The sequence below is a fragment of the Cladophialophora bantiana genome (assembly GCF_000835475.1).
Source record: "Cladophialophora bantiana CBS 173.52 unplaced genomic scaffold supercont1.8, whole genome shotgun sequence".
NCBI classification, from domain to species: Eukaryota; Fungi; Ascomycota; class Eurotiomycetes; order Chaetothyriales; family Herpotrichiellaceae; genus Cladophialophora; species Cladophialophora bantiana.
In genome coordinates this window covers 214,811-236,603 of record NW_015971582.1, presented here as the reverse complement: position 1 = coordinate 236,603, position 21,793 = coordinate 214,811, and the positions used below count along the sequence as shown (strand labels likewise).

General features: G+C 52.5%; 7 protein-coding genes across 7 annotated transcripts; 5 read left to right on the top strand and 2 right to left on the bottom strand.

Annotated features, from left to right (window-relative positions):
• Positions 1 to 982: 982 nt before the first annotated feature.
• Positions 983 to 2,441, top strand: Z519_05735 (TIGR01456 family HAD hydrolase; the record flags this gene model as incomplete). The annotated part of the gene is made up of 2 exons (XM_016763475.1): positions 983 to 1,371; positions 1,439 to 2,441. 2 exons carry the CDS (start codon positions 983 to 985, stop codon positions 2,439 to 2,441), a joined length of 1,392 nt encoding a protein of 463 aa, XP_016619799.1.
• A 1,894-nt stretch (positions 2,442 to 4,335) lies between these two features.
• On the top strand, positions 4,336 to 7,007 carry Z519_05734 (uncharacterized protein; the record flags this gene model as incomplete). Its single annotated transcript, XM_016763474.1, has 3 exons — positions 4,336 to 4,510; positions 4,623 to 4,778; positions 4,834 to 7,007. 3 exons carry the CDS (start codon positions 4,336 to 4,338, stop codon positions 7,005 to 7,007), a joined length of 2,505 nt encoding a protein of 834 aa, XP_016619798.1.
• A 755-nt stretch (positions 7,008 to 7,762) lies between these two features.
• Z519_05733 (uncharacterized protein) lies at positions 7,763 to 8,676 on the top strand (the record flags this gene model as incomplete). The annotated part of the gene is made up of 2 exons (XM_016763473.1): positions 7,763 to 8,152; positions 8,242 to 8,676. 2 exons carry the CDS (start codon positions 7,763 to 7,765, stop codon positions 8,674 to 8,676), a joined length of 825 nt encoding a protein of 274 aa, XP_016619797.1.
• A 334-nt stretch (positions 8,677 to 9,010) lies between these two features.
• Z519_05732 (uncharacterized protein) lies at positions 9,011 to 11,284 on the bottom strand (the record flags this gene model as incomplete). The annotated part of the gene is made up of 3 exons (XM_016763472.1): positions 9,011 to 9,575; positions 9,633 to 10,304; positions 10,362 to 11,284. 3 exons carry the CDS (start codon positions 11,282 to 11,284, stop codon positions 9,011 to 9,013), a joined length of 2,160 nt encoding a protein of 719 aa, XP_016619796.1.
• Positions 11,285 to 12,911: 1,627 nt separating this feature from the next.
• Positions 12,912 to 14,075, top strand: Z519_05731 (uncharacterized protein; the record flags this gene model as incomplete). Its single annotated transcript, XM_016763471.1, has 1 exon — positions 12,912 to 14,075. One exon carries the CDS (start codon positions 12,912 to 12,914, stop codon positions 14,073 to 14,075), a length of 1,164 nt encoding a protein of 387 aa, XP_016619795.1.
• Positions 14,076 to 14,902: 827 nt separating this feature from the next.
• Positions 14,903 to 17,679, top strand: Z519_05730 (uncharacterized protein; the record flags this gene model as incomplete). Its single annotated transcript, XM_016763470.1, has 2 exons — positions 14,903 to 16,751; positions 16,841 to 17,679. 2 exons carry the CDS (start codon positions 14,903 to 14,905, stop codon positions 17,677 to 17,679), a joined length of 2,688 nt encoding a protein of 895 aa, XP_016619794.1.
• Positions 17,680 to 18,896: 1,217 nt separating this feature from the next.
• On the bottom strand, positions 18,897 to 19,889 carry Z519_05729 (uncharacterized protein; the record flags this gene model as incomplete). The annotated part of the gene is made up of 2 exons (XM_016763469.1): positions 18,897 to 19,300; positions 19,388 to 19,889. The coding sequence occupies 2 exons, from the start codon at positions 19,887 to 19,889 to the stop codon at positions 18,897 to 18,899; spliced, it is 906 nt and encodes a 301-aa protein (XP_016619793.1).
• Between the last annotated feature and the right edge of the window lie 1,904 nt (positions 19,890 to 21,793).

The window sequence follows — 21,793 nt, the reverse complement described above, 5'->3', positions numbered from 1 at the left end:
CGTATCAGCAAGGCACATGTGAATGTAACAACTACCTCCCTACCTCAAGGTTCCAGCCTGACAGGGGCTCCCGAGTCAGCACCACAAAGAACGAATGAGAAAGCCAGCTCGTAAGGATTCCGTGTCTGGTACTCCTGACTTGGGAAGCCGGGCTTATTTTGGCTGCAAAATGGAGATCGATGACAGCAGTGGCGTTGGATCATCCTGGCTCTCAAACACCAAGGCGGAGCGATAGTTACTACCTAGGTGTATGTACGGTACGATTGGGGATGGCCACCAAGGCTGAAGAACTGGAGACGGTCAGATACCGATTCGTGCCTAGGGGATCATTGTGCGACAAGCATCACTCCATATAGGTGAACCACTGTGAAATTCTGTAACTCGACGTCTCGACGACATCCAACCACGTCTGCAGGTCCTCCGAAGGTGTTTTCCCAACCCCAATGAGGTATTAGACACGACCATGGATGCGGCTTTTACCACCAAGGCCTATCAGACTTTTTACTGCACCGTCTTTGCGACCATCAGTCTCTATTCGCCCGCCAGATGAAAATCCCAGCACGGCGACGTCATTTGGCTCCCCATCGCTGTAGCTATCAACCTCGCGGAAAATGCTCCATTCCTTTCATCCCTTCACCGAACAGCAATCGTCTTCGGTTTTCGTGATATCCACTGTTTTGGTTGCTTGTCTCTGATATCTTCCACTTTTCCTCCACGTGTGTTTCCGATTTGCCTCGATGGCTTTCTCACTCGAGGTGGCCGTACCTGTTGGAAGACCGATATATAAATCCCCCCCAATACCAGAGTACAGCTTGCGACCTCAATCCTAACCCCATCCTCTTGACGCCTGCCATAAGCGACGGAGACTGTATGTTCGCCTCGTCTTGATGCAAAACGACCTGGCTTTCTATTGATTAGCATTGCCTTGAGACGATGACCAGACAGGTTGCACAACATGTCAACTAACGAGCATCCTTCAGACATGGACAACAACATTTTATATCCTACCGCCAGCAAAGCATCCCAGCGAGGCATGCGCAGGTTATCCAGTCAAAATGCCCAACGGGCAGATTTATTTGGTGGACCTGCTGTTGTCGCTCCACCGCAACATATGGACGTCCACAGCCATGCCAACTCGACTGCCCGCGCCATGGAGATGGCGAAGCATCACTTGGCCGAATCATCACCAGCAATCACCCCTCCTGAATCGGGAGCTACTACTCCTGATGACGGCAGTAGCATGAGCACAACTGACAAGTACGCTTTCGCCTTTGACATAGACGGCGTGCTCATCAAAGGGGGCAAGGTTATTCCCGAGGCCATTGAGGCCATGAAAGTTCTCAATGGCCAAAATGAATACGGCATCAAAGTGTATGTAACCTCGCTGTTTCATCCCGCTGCGGAGTGATCCAGCACACTAATTTCTCTCGTCCAATAGCCCTTACATTTTCGTCACCAATGGTGGTGGGAAAACTGAAGAGGAACGATGTATCCAGCTCAGCAACCAACTCCAAATGGAGGTGTCGCCCGGCCAATTTATCTGCGGACACACCCCCATGAGAGAAATGGCTGAGAAGTATCACACCGTCCTTGTTGTAGGTGGTGAAGGCGAAAAATGTCGCAACGTGGCCAAGGGCTATGGCTTCAAAGACGTCATCACCCCCGGAGACATCATCAAAGACAACGAAGACACCACGCCCTTCAGAAAACTGACAGATGAAGAGCACCGAAACTCCAACATTCGAAATTACGGGGAAATCGAGATTGAGGCGGTCTTCGTGTTCGCCGACAGCAGAGACTGGGCCGGAGACTCTCAAATCATCCTCGACCTCTGCATGAGCAAGAATGGTCGTCTGGGTACCAGATCAGAAACCTTTGATGAAGGTCCACCGGTGTTTTTCTCTCATAACGATGTGGTCTGGGCGACATCTCACACCTACTCCCGCATCGGCATGGGAGCACTACGGGCGTCTCTCGAAGCCATGTTCAAAGCCATTACCGGAAAGGAGTTGAAGACCATCGCATTCGGCAAGCCTCAAGTGGGAACATTCCAATTCGCCACCAGACTACTTCGGCAATGGCGGAAAGATACCCACGGAATTGATCGACCTCCGGAGACGGTCTACTTTGTGGGCGACACCCCAGAATCGGACATTCGAGGCACCAACGAATTCGACGAATCAGGCGATTCCGAGGCGAGATGGTACTCCATCTTGGTCCGAACTGGGGTCTTTAGAGAAGGCACTCGGCCCACGTACATGCCCAAGATGACGGTGGACAACGTCCTTGAAGCAGTCAAGCATGGGATGAAGAGGGAATTCGACAAGGCGATCAAGGATCTGACGATAGGCGGCGCAGCGCCCCAGCTGGCCAACGCCATCGTTGAGGACGACCGGGTCGAAGCCACCACTGTCGAACCAACCACGACGACCGCACAATAACGCCATGGAGGCCTGTTGCCATGAACAGACAATCATTTCAGCCATGTTTTAGAACTCATTACGCCCAATTAAATGGTGTGCTGGGAAGGGGTTGGCGTTAGCAAAGGCGACGTTTGCTTTTTCATCTTCCTGGCTCGTAGGATCCGGACGTGTTGAAGCCACCAGAATGGACGAATCTTTTTCACAACCAAGTACTAGTATTATTACTCCAGATTGTTCGCTGTCCTGTACTCAAGTGATTCATTATTGGGGGCGATCGGCTAAGTTTGGGGGCCGTGTAGGTTGCCGAGAGCTGCAGGCTGCACCTCGCAACTGAGCGCTCGGCAAGGTCGGGATGGGTCGAGCGGCCGGGGACAGGAACATCCGTTTCCTTGCCCTCCTCGCTTGTACCTAGCCGCGTTTAAATATAGGCCGAGCCGGATACAAAACTAAGTGGCACAGTCTGACGAAGTAAAGTCTATTGGATCGAAGGCGCCCTTCGTTTACAACGAGTGTATTGTTTACCTTTAGTTATAGCAGTAAATTGTCGTCCATCCTACAGTGTTAGTTATATTCTGTATTGAAGCAGTCTCGAAATACATATTTCGTGTCAGGCTGTGCCATTTGTTTTTGAATTAGGCTCGAGGCGTCGATAGTCAGACAGTGGCATCATAGGAGGCTTCGATGCACCTTGCAGATCACAGCGGTGACACGTCTGCACGTCCTGCTGTACCGAGTCCTCCCTATGTATGTAGCGGGAGACAGGGGAGAGTTATCAGATGACAATGAGAGACGTATCGATTTGACTCCTTTAAGGCAGACTTTGGGTATCTTCGATAGCCTGCTATCCGTCGAGCTAATGTGTGGTGCTTGTCCAAAGGAAATCAATGAACTAGAGTGAACAATGAGCACTAGACTCATAAATGACACGGGAAGCGAATGTCTGAGAGCAAACCTGGGAAATAAGCAATTGATGTCTTGAGCGTGCTAACTGAGCGAGGCGATTACCAGGGCGGCGGGGTCCAAAATGGGAATGTATCTGCCTATGGCTTGCAGGGCCGAGAAGGGGAGTTGGGTGTTTTGGGTACCCTGTGCAGACCCTGCCACCACCACCGCAGTGCTCGTGGCGCTAGGGCCATCGCTGACTACGACTACTGCTTGGTTACAATTGGCACTGACAGCTGGGCATCGCAAGGGCACCGACCACCTGCGACCACCCAGTGCCACCCACCCAACTAGCACCCGCAAAAGCCCACCCCAAGCTGCGGTTGACCAAAATCTACCCAGTACCCGGCTACTCAGCTGCGACCTGCTGTGGCCCTCAACTCGCAGCCGCCAGCAGTCTACCAACACAGCCAAAACCCTTCCTCGACCTTACAAACAGGAAACTGCCACCCCCCAATCTCATCACCCCTGGCAGCCTGTCAGGTCCTTATGGTCGCGTTTCATTTTGTTCTGTTATTCCTGTCACCTCCAGCTTTTCCAGCATCCTTCCACCTCGCCATCATTTCGTACACCGGCAGTCAGACTGACTGCCCTCTCGGTCGCCCAGAGACCCTCTTGATCGGCATCGGTGCTCTTCCTGCGCCCTTGGCCAGTCGTTCCCTCCAGCTGATCATCCTCACAAACCAACCGTCGAACACATTAAAAACAGCATTGTCCCTGCAGACATTTGCATTCATCACCTTTTTCCACCTTCCAACAGCTATCCCTCCATTGCGTGCCGCGGGCTTCCCAAGAACACGTGAAGACGACCTTCTGTGTCAGTTGAAGAGGAGTCGCGCTCCCTGCGATACTGTCTGATACCAACCAAAGTGATTCACCAACAACTGGAAGGCACGTCGCGCACCCTAAGCAACGGACCTCCCTCCTCTCAAACCGTGGCGAAGAGCGCGTCTGCGCCTGTAGCCGCATTATGGCGACGGGAGGCGCAGGCACTCCGAGCCCTCCACGAACATTTGCCCAAAAAGCGCCCCGTGGTGGTGCTCCTGCGCCTGCACCATTGAACACCGCCTCTCCTCCGTCAAAGCGAGAACTAGCATCATGGTGGAAGAAGTTCAGGAAGACTACAGAAAAGGTGGATGACAAGGGTAAGAGAGCCAAGAGGACCGTCTTCCTGGGGAGAGGCTGGAGTTTAGGCTGCCGACTCTTCCCAGGTGGTTTGTCCACCGTGATCGTCTTGTCAACTAACTCCTCTACTAGCTGACGCTCCCACTGGCATATTTGGCGTTCCTCTGGCCGAGAGCATCAGGTACGCAAACGTCGCCATCTCTTTGCAAAATGAATATGGCGAGAGTTTCATCTACGGCTACGTCCCCATCGTTGTTGCGAAATGTGGAGTGTTTCTCAAAGAGAAAGGTACGGGCTTGATTCTAGTAAACAAATACTGTATACACCGCTGACAAGTCTTCAGCCACCGATGTGGAGGGTATCTTCCGACTGAGCGGGTCCGCAAAACGAATCAAGGATCTGCAGGCCGTCTTCAACTCCCCTGACAGGTATGGAAAAGGGCTAGATTGGAGTGGCTATACCGTCCACGACGCGGCCAATATCCTTCGACGCTACCTCAACCAGCTCCCCGAGCCCATCGTCCCTCTCGATTTCTACGAGAGATTTCGCGAACCACTCCGCCGAATCCAGGTTCCTACGGGGCCGGATGGTGAAATGCAACCTCGTGATATGAGTGTCAGCGAACACAGCGCCGCTGTCTCTGCGTACCAAAAGCTCATCACGGAGCTACCGCCTCTGAACCGCCAACTGCTTCTCTACATACTCGACTTGCTTGCGGTCTTCGCGTCCAAGTCGGACCTCAATCGCATGACTGCTGGCAATCTCGCTGCCATCTTTCAACCCGGCATAATCTCTCATCCCTCACACGACATGTCGCCAATGGAATATCGACTCAGCCAAGAGGTCTTAATCTTCTTGATCGAGAATCAGGATAATTTCCTCATTGGGATGTCAGGCACCGCAGTCGATGAGAAAACCCAGAAGGATGTCGAGAGCGGTGCACCATCTCTAAGATCTCCAAAGGCTGTTGGACGGTCTGCATCTAATGCCAGTGCTGGCGCCGAGAGTCTCCGGAAATATGGGGTCCGACGCAATGTTTCTGTGTCATCACGCGGTTCCAGAGAACGAGGGAGTCCTGGAGTTTCGAACCCGGGTACTCCGTCTGGGGTCACTTCGTTCCCGGGAGGTGCGGGAATAGCACGAAGCAATACTGTCCCCTCGAAGCGATCTCCAGCGATCACCTCGAACCGCTTTCAGAGATCCAATGATAACACAGAGTCGACAATTTCCTCCGTCGAACCAAATTCCATAAATTCGGGCGCTCCGACTACGAACCAGGAAACGACTGAGTCCAAATCATCCAGATCTGGATCTATCCAACCAGATGGTGCTGACAGCAGAGGAACGTTGGTTTCTGCACAAGTCGTCCAGGCACCCGGTCAGTCTCCGCAACAACTGACCCGACCTCCACTAGCAGCACAGACCGTACCAACCCAAACCGAGACCGGCCAGGGACCGGTAACGGCTGCGGCTGTGGCTCCACCACCCATCACGACCCGAGAACGGAAGATATCCAACTTTTTCCCCAAGTCACCGATGTTTGGTCCGTCAGATCCCAACGGGAGGCAACCAAGGAAGTTGCAAAAGAAGCCAAAGATACCTGGGAGTACGAACGACAGTGCTCAGAGCTCGCTGAACTCACTTCATGGTGACGAGGCGGGCACTTTCCACACGCCTCTTGTCTCACCTGATGTCAATAGCGTTGGGCGACACGATCCGTTGGCTGCGCCTCAAGGTCCTACCCTCGTGAACACAGCAGCAACTCCCACGAATGAAACACCAAACTCGAAACAACTCCCGACCGCACCCGCTGGAAACAACGGACAAAACCATGCACCCGGCTTGAAACCACCCACCTCCCCGCCAGGATCGACGCACTCTCGCTCTTCTTTCACTGACCCTTCAGATGCCGACGCCGTGGATGATGTGCTGCGTCAACCCGAGAAAGAAAAGCGTCGTCATCGGTGGAGATTCTCCGCTGCGGCAAAGAAAGGAGAACAGTCACCGCTTGCACCACCCCCACCTGTTGGCCAGAATGCTGGGGCCAGAGGAAGTAACAGTTCAATCGGAAGTTCCAGTCGACCCAGGAAGAGCTTTACCGGGGATTCTCAACTGACACAATCGTCATATCCTGATCCCACTGGAAGCGGACAACAAGCTCTTATTGGTCAGTCAAGCCAAGAATCGAATGATGTTCAGAAGGATCCTAATTCCGAGATGGAGAAGAAGGGCTTGTTTGGAAAATGGAAAGCCAAGATGTCACAGAACAGAGACGAAAGACTGGCTGAGAAGGAGAAGGACCGAGCAAAGAGCCCGCCCAGAAATGAGCAAGGCTCCTCTCGAAATAGCCTAGCGGCTTTCGCGCAGGAGCATTTGGCGCCTAGAGGGAGATCATTTGACAGACCACGCGACGAGGTTCTCTCAAGTGTGACCGAAAGACCAGTTGCGGAGGAGTCGGCTCAAGGACGGAAAGTATCAATGGATCCTGGACGGGGAGAGAGGCCGGCAGGTGTATAATGGGTTCGGGTGGCTGTCGCGGAAAGAATGATTTGGGCTAGACATGATTGACCGGCATTGATATGGAGTGGGCGTCGAGCTGGCACGGGAAAAGGACATTGGAAAGTGCTTTGCTTAGATACGTCGGGGGTGAGAGAAAAGGAAACTTACAACAAGTACTTGGATAAGATGGAACGAGCGAAAACAGCGCGAAGGCGGAGGAGAAAGGCAGGGTCATGATAGCAGCGAACAAGGGGGGCTTGCATTGGATAATAAAAAGGCACTGGAGTATCATGACACGGCGCTATTGCCATGTCGACGGCCATCGACAGCACTGTTTTTGACTTGCCCTCGTTCCTTTTGGCATACTCATGGACCAACCGAGCCATTTTGCTCGAGGGACTTCATGTGTGATTTGGGTTGAACGAGGCTGAGGCTGTCGACGCAGAACAGCGTCTAATCACAAGCGCGGACTCCCCAAGACTCGCCCATCCTTCCGCATTCAAAGGAGTCTGTAGCCCTGGTGGCTCCATAGAAGGTCATAAAGAAAGGCGATGCCGCAATCACGTGACAGGACACCCTCCTCGCCTTGCCCAATGGAAAGTTCGGGCTTGTTTGAAAATGGGGTCCCCGCAAATCTCAGCACCATGTCCAAACTTCTCTCAACCATAACCTACTTGTAGGTATTCCGGGGTGTCCTCAAGTATCGTCATCATCATCATCATCGAACAAGTAACATCTCGGACCTACAGCATAAGAGTTGGGAGAAAAGGCACATGCAGCGATCGGTCGTAAAGGCCAGCAAGGCTCGCGCTTTCCAATGGGCATGCCGGCTACGTCTTCCCAAGGCTAACGGCAATGGTCGCCTTCCCAGTTCCTCGAGTGGCATCTCGGACCACCCACCATGTCTTTGTCTCGCGACCGAAACGCATGTGCTCTTCCAACCTCATGTTCGACCCGCATCGCGTCTCGACAGTTCTGATCGGGCCCGGCCGCGGCAATCACAGAGGCGCCATGCAAGCACAAGCTCTGGTAGACGAGCCGTTACCGTAACCACGGATGATGGCCGCTACAACTGGAACGAGCTGAGCATGGGGGAGAAAGCAGCCCGGGGAACCCAGCAGACATTCAACTTTGTGCTCGTCTCGCTGGGTCTTGTGGGAACAGTGAGAACCTCTGTTGCTTTTGCGCTCCCCATTTTTTCCCCCGCGTAAAAAGCGCTCTGCTGAAATACTGACCGGAGTGGGAAAAACAGATCACTATCGCCTACCTACTGTACACAGAGCTCTTCTCTCCTTCCTCCTACACGATCCAGTTCAACGCCGCTGTCTCTCGCATAAAATCCTCCCCCAAATGTCGCGCCCTGCTCGGCCCCGCGTCCCAGATCAAGGCCTACGGCGAGCCCACCTCCAACAAATGGGCCCGTGCCCGTCCACTGGCCCATTCAACCGATGTCGACAAACTCGGCACTACCCACTTCCGAATGCACTTCAACGTCGAGGGCACCGAGAGCGGAGTGATCGGAGTGGTGAATGTGCATATGACGAAGCCCAAGGATGGCGACAGACTGGAATATCAGCTGTTGAGCTTGACGGTCAAGGGCCATGAGACGGTGTATTTGGAAAACAAAGATGCAGAGAAGGGGTTCAAAGGGAAAGCTGCAAAGATGTTTGGTGTTCAGTGGCGGTAAGATTAAGGAAACAAACATGGTTGGAATTTGAAAGATTGCAAATACTGGCATATTGGGCATCGAGCCTATATTTGTTGCGGACGAGTCAACTCGAGTGGTCCACGAAGTCCCAATCAATTTGTCCCATGGGTCCATAGATATGGCTCCAGCCAAAGAATGGTACCCAGCGCTATCTGCAGACCAGGCTTCACATAGCCACCATGTCCTTGGAAGCTAGATTTGAAAGTACTGTCCAGGACCTTCCGTCTCTTCACATAAAATCCAACAATTCAGGGGGAACCAAGTTGGCCATAGCTGTCGTGCAGTGTATCCAGTCCAAAGCGCCACCAGTCTTTTACGCGGGTACTTCCTCGCGCTTGAGCACTTGGATCTTTCCACTTCCCACTGCCGTCGCTATAGCCGGCGTCGGCGACGTTTCTTCTTCAGGTCCATCTGCTTTTCCTTCTGCGGAGAGGGGCTGTCGCCTGTGACTCGTGATATCGATCCCCAGCACACCGCCGATATATCCTCCCCTTTCACCCGGCACACTAAACTCGCGAAAGGTGTAACCCCATTCATTCAGCCAATTCCGTACCCCTTTGCCTACCTTGTCCTTGCCATTCTTGGAGTGATGCCCTGTTCCCGTAATCGCATAGATGATCCTCCTGCCTCTCTTAGAATGGGTGAGGAGGATGTTCTCGAGGTACTCGATGGCTTCTTCGGGATGCAGGCCGTGTAAGTCAATGTAGAGCTCTTCGTCGTCGTCGACGGGGGAGGTGGACAGGTGTTTGTTTCTTTCCTCGTAGAGGGCCTTGGCGGCTTCACGGTGGGCTTTGCGCATCGCATCATTCTCGGCTTGGCCTCGGAGAGAGAGAGCTTTTGCAGCCCGGGCGTCGTTGCGGTTCCATGCTTGGGCCGCGCTATGGTCTTTTTCAGAATCTTTCACAGCTTTTATGGTAGCGTCGCCACGGACTTACCTTTGCAGAAATTTATTTCGTATGCTTCCGTGCTTGATGGCCTCCTGTCTGTATTTCAAATATTGCTGATTTGCGCGGGAGCCTGTCTCAAGCCATGGGATATGCTGCGGTTCGGGGATCTTGCGTGCCGCCGCACTCTCGGAGCCTCCATAAGTTCTGATCTTGCGTCCTGGGTCGCTTTTGCGCTGTTGACCAGTAGCTGGGGACGGGGACATGCGAACAACATCTGCAAGCGAAGAGGGCGTCTCCTTCTCCGCGCTTCCATGTCCATGTCTTGACCGGTGGCCGTGATGCTTGGGTCCCCTTTTCGCAGAGCCTAAAGTTGGAAATGCTTCAGGGTCGTCCATAGACAAAGACGAGGGCGTCTCCGGTCGATTCTGGTGACGCGAGGTAGGTCGAGAATGAGATCGAGGGCCAGAACCCAAGTTTCCCAAAGCCCCACGGCTCTTTTGATTGGCAGGAACAAAGGTGTTCCCAGCCGCCAAACCGGCTTGAAGGGTATTTCTGAGGTTCTGGTTGCTGAGCGAGGGAAACTGTTCGAAGTGATCCTGGAGTTGAAAAGACTGCGGAGCAGCAGGGCTTTCACCAACAGTGAGATGATTGATGAGCAGGGCGGGGTCATGTGAGAACTGGCATGCATCTCCCGCCAGACAATTTCCGTTCATCCAGTATCTATAGCACTCGTTAGTATAGTGGAGAGCAGACAAGAATATACGAAATTAGACTCACTTGCATAGATAACCGCTAGTGTCGTGAGCAAAACGACAATCGGCACGAAGACAGGAGCCCGAGGTAAGCCAATATTTGCAGACTATAGGGTTCTTGTGCGGGCCAGGGGTGGAAGGCCGGGCAGGGTTGACTGCCATGGATTTACCGACCAGGACGCTATTCTCATTCGACGGAACTCCCGTGTATTGCGTATCGGCAGTGTCCGTTCCGAGCAAGGACGCAATGGTAGCCCCTAAGTCGTACGAGTTCTTGTTGAGTGCTTCTTCGATCTCTTCATCCGTCTTTCGGTCGCCCAGGACGGAACGCAAGATGTCATAGGGACTCATGTCCGGTTGAGGAACCCATTCTGGAGCAGCAGCGCTCAAGCCCCCGGTGGCCGTGGAGGAAGTATTACTGGCAGAATCATCAGCCAGGAGCCAGTCAACATTCTCGTGTCCATAGTCGCCGTAGGTATCCGGGGCAGGACTCGCATCTGAAAATTCATAAGCATTCAGGCTCGGACTGTGAGGTATCGGTTGCGCCAGAGCAAGGCGTGGTGAAGGCCGAGGAGATACAAAGGGGGACGGGATGGTGGACTTCTGGCGAGAGAAACTAGGCCGCGAGGCTGGGAATCCTGCCGAGAGGGCGGGGCTGGAGGAGAGCGGAGGAGGCGACCCTAGAGGCGTAGGAGCACGGTTGACCTGCCAGGGAGCGGGAGATGACTTGCGAATGACATTATGTCGCAAGGGAGTCTCGGCGGTTTCTCCGCGTTGAGCATTTCGATGTTTCCATAGGGCATCAAGGACGGCATTCTCCAAGGCTGCACCCTTCAGCCCGGGCACCTTGCCCAGCAACTCTTCCAACCGCTCTGTCTTGTCCTCCTCTTCTATAGTCGGATCGTCGAGAATGGGACGACAAAGATCGTAATGTTCGTCAGAAATCATTTCGGGGCGTGATCGTAGTCTAGCTGTAAGATTGTATTACGACAGAAGGGGAAGTTTAGAGGATCCGGCTGATGCTCGACGTGAACGGGCGACTTTGCGCATGTGAATCTTGACGGTGAGGTATAAATGAGGGATATCTGAGGTGATTGTACCGATTGCTTTAGGGTATATGAGACATGCTTCCGCAGAAGCGGACCGAAGAGCCCGGTTAGGGCTGGGTGAACCGGACTGGGAGTGCTTCAACTGTTGTCCTCGAGACGAACACAGACGTTTAGCGAAGGGTCAGGCAGAAACAAGTTCATCAGGCAAACGCAGTGGCAGTGCGAAGTTCATCGCCAGGTGAAAGTTGACACCGTTGTCGGGTGGAGTCAATCAAGGTCCTCAGCCGCTCCAGGTTGCGCGGTTGCGTCGGTGAACAACGTCGATTGCTGAGAGTGAGTGAGCGAGGAGGAAACGCAATCCTTGGAACAGACACAGCCAGTCCGCGTAACGTATGAAGTACTGGGTATGGAAGGATATGTGAGTCCGAGCAACAGATGCACCGCAGCTCTAGGATAGAGAGACGGTTCGTTGCGAAGCCGAGAACAGGGGGGTGGAACGACGAGGAGAAGGTTGATGGGGGTGGGAAGTTACTAGTAGCTGCTCCGTTCCATGCTTTGGGGACATACCTTACTTTAGTCCAAGGTATAGCGGGCGGGGAGGAAGGCTGGTGAGGCTTGAGCCTTGGGGAAGAAGGCCACTAACTCGGGCTACCCAGTGCCCGCTTTCCAGGCTGTCAGCTCCGTGGTGCCCAGTGGTTTCAGGACCAGTAAAGCGCCTCGACAGGCCACACCAAGGCAAGGCTGTGTACTGGGTACGTAGTTATGTACATACTGGACCCCCAGTACATACTTGATACAGAGCACAGGATAGCGGCTAGAGTACCCACCTCTACATTGTCCCTCAGCAGACGTCCTGCAGACAAATTGGTGCAGAAATGTTCGCAGACGATGGAACAATGGTTCTACATAACCATACATTTGAGGATCTTCCCATCCGCTGTGAAACAGTGCCGCTTCTGGCACTAGAGGGCGGTCTGGTTGAGAAACAAGTTGATCACTCAATAGTACTCCGTAGGTACCTCGTACACCATCAGAAGTCGACAGTGAACAAGCGAGCATGCTTCAGGCTAGTTGCCGCGACGAATACTCTGTAGTAGGTAGCTACCTGCAGTATGGAGAGAGAGCCCACAGTACCGAGTAATGAAAGGCACAAACGTCCCATACCACAATGACGATGGATGATATATGCATGATCCACACCCGGAGGTTGGCGTCGCAGGTTGATCCGAGACTCGTCAATCCGCCAACCTTCAGGCCGCAGTTTTCATCGAGGCCATTCTCATCTTCTATGGTTTCCATGTCTACTTACAACTTCATCTCCTCCTCTTCTTCTTCTTCTTCTTCCTCCTCTTACGGCCAAACAAACTTCCAGTGGTCCTGCTTTCCAAATGGTTGATGACCGTATTTCTTGAGCTCCCGCCTCCTCCGCCTGCTCGTTTGCCTCCTATATTGCCCGCATTTGGCTGGGCTTACGCTCGACCGATCCTACGTCCTAACATCACCCTACCCTGTGCCCATTCCGCATAATGGCTCCAAGTCTTGTATCATTACCCGATTCCGACGACGACTCTCCTCCTGCCGGACTCCTCAGTCCCTGGAGACCTCCACGACGGTCCATTTCCACCGGCCGAAGTTCTCCGTTTGTCCAGAGTCCATCTACAGCGTGGCGAGATGAACTGATCAATAACGCTGAGAAGATGAGGCGCCGCGTGTATAAAGTGTGGAGTGGGATGACTCTTTTGCACAAGATCCTCGCCTGCATTGGGCTGGTGGCGTTGGCCACCCTGGGTGTCCTATTCCTTGCGTTCAACGAACGTATCTTCGGCTGGCTCGAACCCCTCGCTGAACGCTGGAAACACACCACCGGAGGCTGGACTATCCTATGGGCAATTGTCTTTGTCTGTGCCTTCCCACCCGTCATTGGATATTCTACTGCCGGCACCACCGCCGGCTTTGTCTATGGAGTCGGCGAAGGATGGCTGATTCTGGCCTCCGCTACCGTGGTCGGATCTTTCTGCGCCTTTATCGTCTCGAGAAGTGTCCTACGGAAGTGGGTGGAGCGCATGGTCGCCCACGACAAGAGGTTTGCCGCCTTCAGCCTCATCCTGAAGCACGACGGGTTGAAGTTGTTGGCCATGATCCGACTCTGTCCACTGCCATATTCCCTGTCGAACGGTGCCATGTCCACTTTCCCTACGGTCAGTCCACTCATGTATGGCCTGGCCACGGCGATGGTCACCCCCAAGCTGTTGGTGCACGTCTTTATTGGAAGCCGCTTGGCCGTCATCGCGCGTACACGGGAAAAGATGACCATGGGAGATCGAGCCATCAACTATGGAAGCATTGCATTGGGTGCTGTGGTGGGCAGCTTGACAGGATTATACATTTATCGACAAACCATGGCTCGAGCCAAGCAACTTGAGGCTGATGAAACGAACTCCATCCGCGATGCGGCACGAAGAACCAGTCACCCGCCGCCTGATTTCAGTGACGATCCCGAGGCCCAGGTGGCCGCGGATGCCCTGGTTGACGACACGATGGACTACTTTGACGACTCGCCTAATGAGCGAGGGTATCATGATGAGACAGACGATGATGATGATGTTTTCCTCAAAGGCGATGGGGCTGCAGATGAACCCGTGATTGCCAACATCAGTCTACACCAACAAAAGAAATACGAGGGAGCATGAAGGGCCTTGCTTTGAGGGTTTACTGCGTACAGACTTCGAGATCATGGAGGGATAGATGCAATAGACTCGTCGAAGCCTCATGGAATGAAATAAGACGGATAAAGAACCAACGGGTGTCTAATTAACAAATGACGTGAATCGGGATTGGCTTTCGCTGCATCTGCTTCCTTATTCTCTTGGATTCTCTTGGTGTTCCAGGCCACCCTCGCTCTTCCATCACCATTTGATCGTAGGTATTTAATGAGGGCGTCGGGTCGGTGGCACCAGGGGGCCAAGTTTCTGTCCAATCGCATGTGCATGCTCCGTATTTAATTGCTTGCCTAGACTCAGGGCGCCCTCTTAATCGCCATTTTGCCTTCTCAGCTGGGCACGTGAATCCTGAACTCGTATTTCTCCAACAACAGCGTCATGGCGTGGATGGCAATGCGCCAGGTGAAAGTGAACGCCATCCACACAGCCATTTCCCCCTCAATGGCTGCGATCCCGCATTTCCAACAGGCTGGCGAGATCACCTCTTTGTCTTCCAGAATCCCGACACCGCCTCGCCTCTCTCGGTGCGTCCAAGTTCCAAACGACCCACTTGTTTACTTGTTGACGGGGCGGTCTAAGCAGTAGACCGCTTTCATGGAGCTTGCGGCGACAGCCCTCGAGCCCTTCCCTCCACTGAATCCATGAAGAAAGGCATTGATTCCCCGTCTCTGACTGCATGTCGTGCCTTCATTTGTTCTGCTGTACCGAGTACGGTTGCGACGCTGGTCCGCCCTTCTTGGCTGCATGATGGGCTCGATTCCTTCAGCCTTGTTGTGCAGACTAATACATAATATAAGATGACGCCTGAGGAGCCTTCTTTCCCTTCTACCGCTTCGTCGCCACGATTCGTCGATGGCTACTTTCCTCAACAACCTCCTCCACAGATGGCCGTCGACAACGATACAATCCTCAAACTGATCCATCAGCTTGAAGCCGACCGCCAAGCGTACCTAGCTACCTTTGAAAGGGTTCACGAGACCTTAATTCAGGCTCTCCATCCACCGCCAGACAGACCCGCCTTAGCCAATCCGCGGCAGACTCCCACATCTATTCCGTTAGCTTCTTCTCCCATCTCCCTGCCATTGTCTGAGGTTGCCCAGACTCCGACAGTGTCAAAAAGGCGACTTACTCTAGACAGTCACCACTCGAATCCAAGCAGCCATGTTCTCGAACATCACCACCATCTACGCCACCCGAAAGATTCGATATATACTGGAGACGGCAGTTCCGACAGCGAGGACGATGAATCATACTTTGCACAGGAGCCATTGCCTCCGACAGACTTCTCGGAGAATGATTTGATTGAGCATTTGAAGAGGCACCCATGGGATATCTACAGCAAATACATTCTTCAGGACCTTCTCCGAAACATCGATCTGCTTTCGAATGGCATTTTCCTCAAGGACCGCCATCATCAGACGGATGCCAATCATCAGCACGCAGACATCTACCACGTAAGTAGCGACGGCGCGCCTCTGCGGTTCTCTCGCGGTGATTCCGACGAAGGGCCTCTTGCGGCTTGGGAAGCATTAAAGAGCACCAACAGTGATAAGTCAAGGAAACAAGCCGTGGGACGGATAATCGTTGTCCGTGAGCCTGCATCAAGTCTTTTTGCCGCTCTACATCTCACCATGAATGAATGCTTCGACATGGATTCTATTTTTCGTATTCTGATCGATGATGAGACTCCGACGAAAGCCATTACAAAGGGATACTTGAAGAAGGACCAGCGTCGCCAGCGATCCACTGTCTTTGTTTTCAAGTATCACACTATCGTTGGAGAAGGGCGTGCTCCACTTCATTGGCAGAATCACGATGAGGAGTCGTCAGAATCCAAGAATGGCCATATCCCTCTGACGACGTGTTCTTCTGTGGTTGCCCTCTCCCTTGCCGGTAAGCCCACTTATACCCTCCGGCGCAATTCTCGGAAGAACAAATCGGTTATTGGTCATGTGTATGATCCTTTCGCGCCGTGGCAGGTCCTCTCGATACAATGTTTTCCGGACTGGAATTCCAGCGTTGACGTACATGAACATAATCATCATTATTGCAATGGTCCGGATGCTTTCCTAACGGCCGTCTTGTCGGAGTACAAAGATGCAATCAAGAGGTTCAAAATCGTGCTTAAGGAAATCCAAGAACTGGCCACTCCACCGAATAAATCAATTTTCGATGCTGCTCTGCGAGATGAACTGCTCTTTGAAAACAACAAATTCACTTACTCACGGCGCTATTTCTGGGCATCACAGACTCTTAGCCTTTTGAGCAACGAAATCAAGGACATGATTTCGACTTACAGGGACACCTTCACGGATGAGTTCTGGTCTGGCGAGCACAAAACATTGTTTCCAGGCACCAAGGATCAATCGCCACGGTACAACAATTGGAGGAAGAAATTGGTCCATACTCGAAGACAATTTGAAAAGGAAGTTGGTCAACTGGAAGAGGTTTTGGGGATATTTCAAGAACAGCAAAAGCAGATCAAAAACCTTCGAGAGTGGCTGTTTAGTGGCTCTTCTATTTTGGAGAGCAGGGAGGCCGTCAGTATGGCAAAGATAACCGTGGAACAAGGCTGGAACATTCGATTACTTACGCTTGTAACGCTGTTCTACCTGCCTTTGAGCTATGTTACGGGAATCTATGGGAGTACGTCGTCTCCAGATCGCATCCTTCTCCGCTCCTACTCCCTGACATCTAAGTTTGTCCTATGATCTCCGATGCTAACTTCGCCATAGTGACGAACATGCCTCCAAACGACTCCTTTCTTCCCTTCGCAATAACAACGGTTGGGATTTGCATACCGACATACCTTCTGATCGTGATTGTCAACAATCCCCACGGCGTCAAAACGCTTCTGGCCAACATCGGACTTTTCTTTACCAGAGTCACCTCAATACCCGCCCCAAAGAAGTCCGAGAAGCTGAGGGAAAAGATCCTGGAGAGCAAAACTTCTCACAAAGAAGCAAAGCAACCCACGGTGCACAAGGTTGCGACTTTCGCGAGTCTTGAGGCCAGACTATCCCAAGACCTGAGCCACGAGCCCTCATTACGAGGTTCTCATGGCTTGATGCAAGCTACGCGTCGCATGTCTCAATCTATCGGAAGCCACCTGCCCGGTGGTGCAGGAAGACATGCCTCGCAGCCTGCGGCACAGACACCATCTAGGTTGTGCAAATTGCCTGAGGAACTGGGGGAACTGGCCAAAACCCCTCAGAGATTCAGCACGATACAATTCGACGAACCTTTCTCTAGCTCGACGAAGTGGCAGACCGAGGGATCGCCACGGACCACAGTCCGGGACCTCGAAAAGTCATTTTCGAATCTTTCAACCATATCCCCAACGGACAGTCCTCCTTTGCCTGCCGTTGTCGTCAGGACGCCGAACGGATCACCCATGCCGTCTCGCTCAAGGGCAACACTGAGACCGCCAGAGTGGCGGAGAGAAAGGAGTCTCAGCCCTAGGAGTGGAGCTAGAGGGAGCAGGTCCCTGTTCGGGAGACTTAGCAGTCGACTTTCGTCGGCACTGCCGTCGCCGAGGTCATCTGAGCCGGGGAGTCCCTTGGAAACTGTCTAGGACTAGACAAGTCCCCCACGAGGAATGGGCAGCCTAGTGAGAACTTTACAATCTACTACCACGTCAGGTTACGTCCCACATGCGATCGATGGAATCAACAAAAAGGAAGAGGAAAAGAAAATAGAAAAGGTGAATGGCCAACATGATTGACCACCGCAGTTGCCAGCTATGTGAAACATACAGACCACCTGCCAAACTCAGCTGCAAGTCGAGTCGACGCCCAAAATCGAGTCCAGCGCTGTTCCCTGTACCAGATACAGTTGCATCGTCTGCTCGTGATATTTCCCTAATATCGAGCCCTCGTTGGTGACTGTCCTTTCCTTTCTTGACCGATGGCACATGCGCCAATAATCCAGCTGGATCGGTCCGGCCGTGGTTCAGTCTGTTCCACAAACATAGGCAAATGTAAGACCGAAGAGAGGGCCGCTAGCGTACAGCCAGAAGATTGTCGCAATTTCCTTGATGAGGGCTTGCCAGTCGGGGTCTTTGATTCTGGCCTCGACACGATATTGGATGAAGGTGTTACAGGCAAGACAAACCCATCCGGTAACGACGGAGGTAGCGAGCTGGGCAACAACCTTGTTTCCGCAGACTTCATTTCGACCCCACACGAGGTATCCTAGACATAGCAAGGGGGCCACGAAAAGAAAGAGACACAGCGATGCGTCTTGGAGAAATCGACGGAGGCGAGGGTGGTTTGGGTGGGCCGGCTGTCGGGCTCCGTTGTTGGGGGTGTTTTCCATTTTCTGATTCAATTCGATAAGAGAACGTACTTCGACATCAGAGTCGATAACTGAACGTACCTCGACATCAGGTTCGATAAGTGGACGTGTTTCGATATCAAATTTGTTCAAAGAATATGTCGAATCTGCATAATTATGATATGTGTCGGTATGCATTCTGCGAAAGGTTTCGCCGAAGGAATTTGAACTTGTCGTAGGAGCCGACAACGGACGGTCTTTGAGGCAAGTAGCAGTGAGAGGAGTCGAGAAGTCGAGAAGGTGAGAAGGTGAGAAGGAGGTGAGAGGACAAGAAGGTAAGAAGGGGGCGAGAGGACAAGAAAGTGAGAAGGTGAGAATGCCCACCCGAACCAGCGGTTGACCAAACTCTGCCTCGTACTCCAGCTGCGCCCTGTGTGCTGTTGTGTGGTCCTCGACTCGCAGTCACCAGCCATCTCCCAATTGTGGGCGAGAAACAAATCATGGAGCTTCAAGCGGTTAGATCTTAACATGCCTCCCCTCTCGCTCCACGGCTTTGACAAGGCCCTTATACGTCTCTTCCCAACTCTCCTTCTCATCGCCTTCCCCATCGGCCTTTGTCTCCTTTTCCTTGCCTTCCCTCCCAGCTTTCTTTCCCGCGTCCCTACTCACCATTACAACACTTGTAGGCCGCTTCGTCAGACCTGCTGTACCCAACTCCGCACGACTTGTCACGTAAATGTAGGGGACGTTGTGGTCTTCGGATAACACAGGAATGTGGGAGATGACATCCATGGGGGAGATATCTGCCGCAAGAATGACGACGCCGTGGGGAAGGTTTTCGGTAGAGGAGGAAGTCGGGGACTTGCGAAGGGCTTTGACGACTTCTTTGACGCCGCGTCTCAGGGTCCGTTGCGAGGCGGCTGGCGAGATAACCTCTGAGTTAGTAGAGTTGTGAAATCGCAAGCAGTAGCTAGAGACGGGGGGAAGGGTGGGAAGCAATAAATCACCTTTTTTGACACACTTAAACACCTTCTTGGCCACCTTCTCGTCCGCCAGGGGATTCGCAAAGGGCACCAATGCCCCAACAGGTCGTGTAGCGAGGATTTTCTTCTTTTCCTCAACAATGCCTTCTTTCTTGGTTGATTTTTCCGAGTCTTCCTCTTTTTCTTCACCCGCCTCCTCGACTTTCACACCATTCTGCTCCTCCATCTCCTCGTCCTCGTCCTCGTCCTCACCACTTTCCTGCTCATCCTGGTCCTCTGCTTCTGACTTTATTTTCTCGTTGCCCTTGCCCTTAAGCTCACTCAACGCCTTCTCTGCCAGCACCTTCCTGGCCGTCTTTTTCTCTTTGTTTTCTCCTTTGGCCTTCGTCACTCCAGTAGGACCGGCACCGCCAGCTTTTGATGTCGCAGCAGCTTGTTTCTTCGCGAGTTTTTCTGCCTTGAGGGCCTTTTTCTCAGCTTTTCGCTCAGCCTTGCGCTCAGCTGTGGCCGATTTGTCTTTTGCCATTTTTGCCTTTGTTTGCAACGTTGAGGCTTGATTACCGAAGATTTGAGGAGAGCGTCGTTCACGAATTTCCTAAGGTAATTCGAAGCTGGCGGCGACGTCCAAGTAAAGAGGTTCGTGGAGGCGAAAAGGGGGAGCAATGGGCGACGCAAATAACAGCTAAACCGTAGTTGAGGGCACCAGAAAAGATGCAAAATAAATTTAGTTGGGCTTCTCCGCACGTTGAGTGACGAACAATCCCAATCGTGGTGCTGGTACCTGTACCGTGGGTGCAGAGCCCTCCCCACGTGACCGCAACCCGTTGTTGGTCCAGTTGCCAAGAGGTTGCCCGGCGAATAGCGCTCCAGAGCCGCTCTGAGGAACTTTTCCATTTTGGAAGTCTTTTCTTGCAGAATCTTGGCGAGGTCAAGGTCAATTCATTCATGTCCGAGATTTCAATGACGAATGCACGAATGTATCTCTATTCATTGGCATGAGGGGACCAAAACCCCATGTAATACCCAACATTTCGATGTCCGCATAAGCCACCTTTGTTGTCAAATATCAACCACTTCTCCCACATTGCGAGACCCTTGCAGATGACTCGCCTTGTCTGAAATGAAGTGCGCCGATCCATGGACATCTAAAGACCTGCCACATCGGTCTGTTCATGATCAAGAAGGACCAAAACTCCAAGCACGTCGTATCATAACACTGTTCTCTGTCCGTGATTGATGCTACCTGCTCTGAAGACGGCCGCCAGATTATCTACCCAGATGCCTTCCCCAGTTCCCCTTGTGTCCCAAGCCCAAAGCAGAAAATGGCCGAGACACAAGGAGGAATTTGTGGCCACGCACACATACATCGTCTTCTGGAGATCTGTCGCTCCTTCGCGCACAAGAACCGAGTGTATTGCTGCTCATCAGGATGGACTATGGCTTCCACTTCCCTGCGTCTACTTCAAGTCTGAGTCTCTTTGATATACTGGTTCGTGGGACCAAGTTATTGGCGTGTCCGAGCGCAAGTTGGAAGCGCAAACCGAAGATATCAGAAGGATTGTCATATCGCTCTACAGGTTGATGAGGACAGAAGGTAGGATTCAATCGGCAGAGTCTTCGACTCGTTTCCTGACGATCTCCGAATATAAGCAGCACTTGAGAAGTTCAGAGGAAATCGACAGATGCTTTAGTATCTGTCGATCGCTTTGTGAGGGTGATCGGGACCGTATCAAAAGATTCCCTCAACCAGAAGAATGCATCATCAGGATCGCCGGAAAATTTGGGGCAAAGAATAGGTCCAGGAGCAAAGGACAGTGGTGGATCAAAGAACAACTGACAGTCCAGGAACAAAGGACAGCCGAGGGAGCAACGGACGGCCAATCCTGGAGTAAAGAACCAGTCCAGGAATGGCTACCAAGCTCGGTGGTGAGTAGGTTTGATGATAGTGATGGACACTCAAAAAGTCTTTAGCAGGCCAGCCATTGGACAAACTTCCCAAACAACAGGAAGCGAGCACGCTGAATGACCTCTTTGCCCAGATGTCGTGGAGAACCAGAGCACTTCGCCCACACGGTCGAGTCAGTCGCAAGCATGTCTATCGCCAGGCGCATATTAAGGATCGTATTGGTTAGCTGTCACTTGATAACACTTCTGCGATGGTTTCGAAGAACAAAGGACATCATTGCAACAATCCAAATATCACGCCCAGTCTCTGGTCTAGGAACAAAGGACAGCCCAGGAAAGGATAGTATGGGAACAAAGGACAGTCCGGGACTCAATAATCAGCATCAGCTAAACCACTATCACATTGACAATCACATTGAGACGCAGCCAGTCCGCCTGCTCCTGGTGACTTCTGCGAGTTGGTTCCGCCCTGTGTAACATTCATCGCTGATCACCGATCACTTCGCCCTGCACTTGAAGCAACTT